General features: G+C 25.6%; 1 protein-coding gene across 1 annotated transcript; it reads right to left on the bottom strand.

Moving 5' to 3' along the window:
• Positions 1-470: 470 nt before the first annotated feature.
• Cmpk (cytidine/uridine monophosphate kinase Dak1) lies at positions 471-3,849 on the bottom strand. The gene has a single exon (XM_075369873.1). It carries the CDS (start codon positions 3,745-3,747, stop codon positions 3,094-3,096), a length of 654 nt encoding a protein of 217 aa, XP_075225988.1. The 5' UTR covers positions 3,748-3,849; the 3' UTR covers positions 471-3,093.
• Positions 3,850-4,879: the final 1,030 nt, after the last annotated feature.

The raw sequence follows: 4,879 nt of genomic DNA, 5'->3' as shown, positions 1-4,879 counted from the left end.
CTCAAAACAAAGGAGATATGCCCCAAATTTTGTATGACAAATCTCTCAAGGTTTTCCTTTAATTACATGCTATTGTGGAGAGAAGGCATTACAAGATTTTTTGAATGTACACTGTAATATTCTTTTATATGAACTGTGTATTAACAATCACTTAATTAAGTTCCTTTTTCATTAGTAAAACAATCTTTGATGAAAATAGTGCCAAAAACCTATGAGGATATAATTTCAACTGCAACAAATGCATAATAAGCAATTTCATAATCTACTGGTCTCTATCATTTTACAAGAATACCATTAATCCATTATTTAATGCACAGAAATGTCTTGAAATTTTTGAATGCAGAAATTTCACTTGTTTTTTCATCTAGATGTTGAATGCATTGTAATTTTACTAATAGCTCAATTTTTTTTGATTGTACCAAATTCATATGTTCAATCAATTATTTAATGTCTTTAAAAAAAACATTTACAATCAAATAAATATGGACATTCTCTTTAACAATATTTTTTATTCATCTATACAATAAAATGAAACATTTTTAAATCATAACAAAATGCATGTAAGTTTGAAATTTCTTTAACATTACAAGAGTATATATTACTATATCTAATTCTATCTTAATTTTGCATGAACATTTTTATTCACAAAAAGTAGCCAGACAACCAGGCTCATTATTATTTATCATAAATGCACAAAAACAAAGCTTTCTGTACCACTACTTGTTATTTTATAAAGCTTCAAATCACAATTACATAATACAGAACTATATTTATTATTTACGATAATACAACAATTTTTCTTAAATAAATATACTTTTTTTATAGTTTTACATAAAATATCAGTACAAATCCTATTCGTTTTACCCATAACAAGAGCAACATAAATTACAAAATGAAAAGCATAATTAAAAATAGCAATTACAAAAAAAGTCTTGTAAAATTGTACAAAAAATAGAAAATTCCATTTTCTACATTTATTCACCCTATGGTAAAAAAAAATCAATTGTTCAACTACTTAGTTCTTGCAATAGTGTAATTAATATAACCTGCAGTTACAAAATAAATTAATAATTTTTTGATAAGATCTTGCTTAGTTATGTTAATATATACAAAATATAATGTAATTACAAAAAATATTATATGTAAATAGAATGGAATGTTAAAAAACTATTTTAAGTTACAATAAATTATTTTGTACAGTTTAAATAACAATAGACATGGCAGGCACATATGTGTATATAAATACACACTTTAACGTATGTGTGAAGCAGTCATATTGACAGGAGCATAAAATATTACTCTGCAAGATACTGTGACCCTTACACTTTGATGTGATAGTTATGCAACACCTGGAATTTTAAGGATGCAATATCCTGAAAATTGAAGGATGCATAAAGTACGGACAAAATCATGAAAGTTAGCAAACAGCGAAAACCATATTTTAAATACAATACATCACAGAAGTTAACCAATATTGATTAACAAATGCAATTCCCGGCATGTTGTTATTCATTCTTTGCTAAAAACCAAAGCAGCTTATGTCAAAAAGAAATAATAAATGGCAAACCTATAAAAATCATAACTTCTCATTTTTGGCATGTTTTAATCATATCTGTACTTAAAACTCAAACAAATATATTCATTTATTGGTGTTGAATGAAATTCACCTTTTGAAACACAGTAAATTTAGTACTTAGGTATCAATTATTTATTAATACTTGTGATTTTATTAATAAAAATACTTGAGTCATTTATGTAAAAAGTGTAAAAAAATATATAAAACTTAAATACTAATATATTAAATAATAATACATATTTTAACACATCACTATATACTGGTGATGCAAGTTAAAACTAAATCAACAATATTTTTCAAACAACTTTAATTTAAAAGTACGTAATAAATTACTTTTTCGCTACGTACAGATCTATATTATATTTGTACAGATGTACTATTTTTTTTCTTTTTTTGCTTTTACAATATGATTAACATAAAAGAGCCTTTTTTCACAGATTTTGGCTTTGTTAATACAATTATATTTTATCACATAAACACATGTAATAACAAAGTTTACTTTAGAAAACTCTGTCTGTCTCCTGACTGATTAATGTTCTTAATATACTATTAATTTTTCCACCATATTATACTTCATATAAATGTTTTATTTTTTCCCCTTGTGACACTCTCATTAAGTTGCTTAATTTTACTTAGTTACAAAGTTATTTTAATTTCATAGTCACTGGTTTCTCAGCTACTATGAAAAGTCAGTGATAATTGTGGCTACGGATGATAAAAGTACAAGTTCTACAAGTAATAAATTTCCTCATAAAGCTCATTTATGAAAAAAAACAAGTTCGATCTATTAATATAAGTTATGCAATTATTATATGAAATATTATTAAATTAGTTCACTACTAATTAATGAAAAAAGGATTAATTGTTGGATTAAAATTTACAAATTCTCAAGGCAAATATAATTAAGTGTTGAATCTGAAAAAGCAGGATTAGTAAAAATAGTACTAAAATATTTATATTAATAAAGTATTTTTTACGCTTATAAAATTAATGATAAAGAAAAAAAATGATTCCATAACCTCTTTCTCAGTTTCAAAACTTTCCACTGTAAACTGTGAATAAATCGCAAATACTATAGTTTATACACAAATATCGTTTTCCTACAATCCTACGGCTATTGCACGCAATACTAAAAATGACTTGCTTAAGTAATTCTGGTTTCATTTACTAACCTACAATTTTAAGGAAATATCACCATCTCTTTAAAGATTAAGTTCAATTCTCTTCTGATTAATTATAAGTGAAATTCTAATGTATAGCAGAGTAATTAAAATTTACTTGACAGTTGTAAATGAATTTATCTTGCTGTTAAAATAACAATATTACATGCTGGTTCATCTAAAATTGATTTTGCGTACTGCTGAAATTATTAATTTGTTATTAAAGATTTACTGAGAAACCTTCAGTTTTATTTATGAATGCAAGAACGTCGAGATTTTGATAGAGATATGTAATATCTTTTGTAATTATATTAAATAAAAGGAAATAAAATATGAAAAATTCAATATTCATTATAATTATAGGTCTTGAAAAATCACTTTGACATCCTCAAAAACTAATTCAGGTGATTTATTAGCATCCACCTTGCGTACAAGATTTAATTTTTCATAATGTTTAATTACAGGCAATGATTCATTAACGAAAGTTTGAATACGTTTCTCTAAAACGTCCTTCTTATCATCAACTCTGCCACTCCCTTCAGCACCGCGTTTTAGACAGCGCTTAACGCAAACTTCTGAATCGCAATCGAAAAACAAAATTAATAGAAGTTCGACTTTACCTGTCATCTTTTTGTCCCAACCTTCCAAATTGTTATCGTTCCGAGGAAAGCCATCTATCAAAAACTTTTTTTTTTCCGATTTTTCCATAGCTTGAAGAATCAAATTTAATGTTATTTCAACCGGAACTATCTCACTTTTTTTAATATGATCTTCTATTAAGTCACCGTATTGTGAACCCGGTTTGTTACGTTCTTCTCGTAATAGATCCCCCGCAGATAAATGCACAAACCCAAATTCTCTGACAATATTTTGGCATTGGGTACCTTTGCCGGCGCCCGGACCACCTAACACGAACACTACTTTTGGCTTTTCAGCATTAGCCATAACTGAAAATATTCTTAAAATTGAACCACACTTTACAATATTTGAAGTCGTTAAAAAATTACGCATTAAACAATTCAATTGCAAGTAATTCACTTAACAACAGCCAGAACCAATCATTAAAGTAATTGGTAAACACTAATTCTCAGCTGTTACGTGTGATCAGCTCAATACTGATCAGTGCTACCACAATATGAAATAAATATCAAGAAATGGGAAAGAAAAAATAACTGTGCTTTTAATATTTATTTGGATTGTACCATTATTTTTTTGTTTCTATTACTTATTTGTTAATATTTAATTCAGTTAGCGTGGTTATTTTATGTACAAAATTCGTGAATTTATAATAACTAATGTTGTGAAAAATAATTGTATAATGTAAATAAGGTTTTGTAATTCTTGCTATAAAACTAATTTATTTTGAACTGTGAAAGTAATTAATAATCCACCTTGTTATTCCACTGTAACCTTTATGTTATGTTTATGTTACGACTAATAAATTATTAATTTTTCCCACGCTATGAAATTACAAATATGTACTACAATACAAGTTTAATAGACACACTTCTAACATGTATCCATTGCCATTCAGAAGTGAGTTTTAAAATTCATTTGTAACTCACCTTTAAAAGCGATTTATCATTAATTAAACAAATATTTTATATTTGGTGAATGTAAATAAGAATAAAATTACTGTCTTTAACATTGTGTTTACTGACTGAAATAAAATTTCATAATACAATCATAAGATGGCAAAAATATTAGTAGGCTTGTCTACGAAAAAGAATTATTTCATGATACATGGTTATTTCTCCACGAGTTATTATATAATTATATATAATTAATAATAAATATACTAATTATAATTTCCACGATTATATAAACACAACATTATAATTTCAAAAAAAAATACTTAACATTATAATCTAAATAATTATAGTTACCAAAGAATTTATTAATTAGTTATTTATAATACAAATACATAGTAGAATGGTAATTTAATCTATAATTCCAATAATAAAAATAAAGCTATATGCAGCATCGATTATAGAAAAAAACTGACACATTTCAAAATTGGGTTTTTTTACAATTATATTTGTGGTAATTTTGTATAATTATGAACTCAACTCTAAGGTTTCATATAACTCTAAGGGTTCTCATATTAACATATATTACTAAAAATAGCGTTTATATTTTAAAG

The sequence above is a fragment of the Lycorma delicatula genome, chromosome 1 (assembly GCF_047948215.1).
Source record: "Lycorma delicatula isolate Av1 chromosome 1, ASM4794821v1, whole genome shotgun sequence".
NCBI lineage: Eukaryota > Metazoa > Arthropoda > Insecta > Hemiptera > Fulgoridae > Lycorma > Lycorma delicatula.
The sequence above is the reverse complement of the archived record's forward strand: the minus strand, read 5'-3'. Positions and strand labels throughout refer to the sequence as shown.

Coding starts and splice junctions, on each gene's coding strand:
- Cmpk (XM_075369873.1), bottom strand. CDS start 3,747: ATGCGTAATTTTTTAACGACTTCAAATATTGTAAAGTGTGGTTCAATT.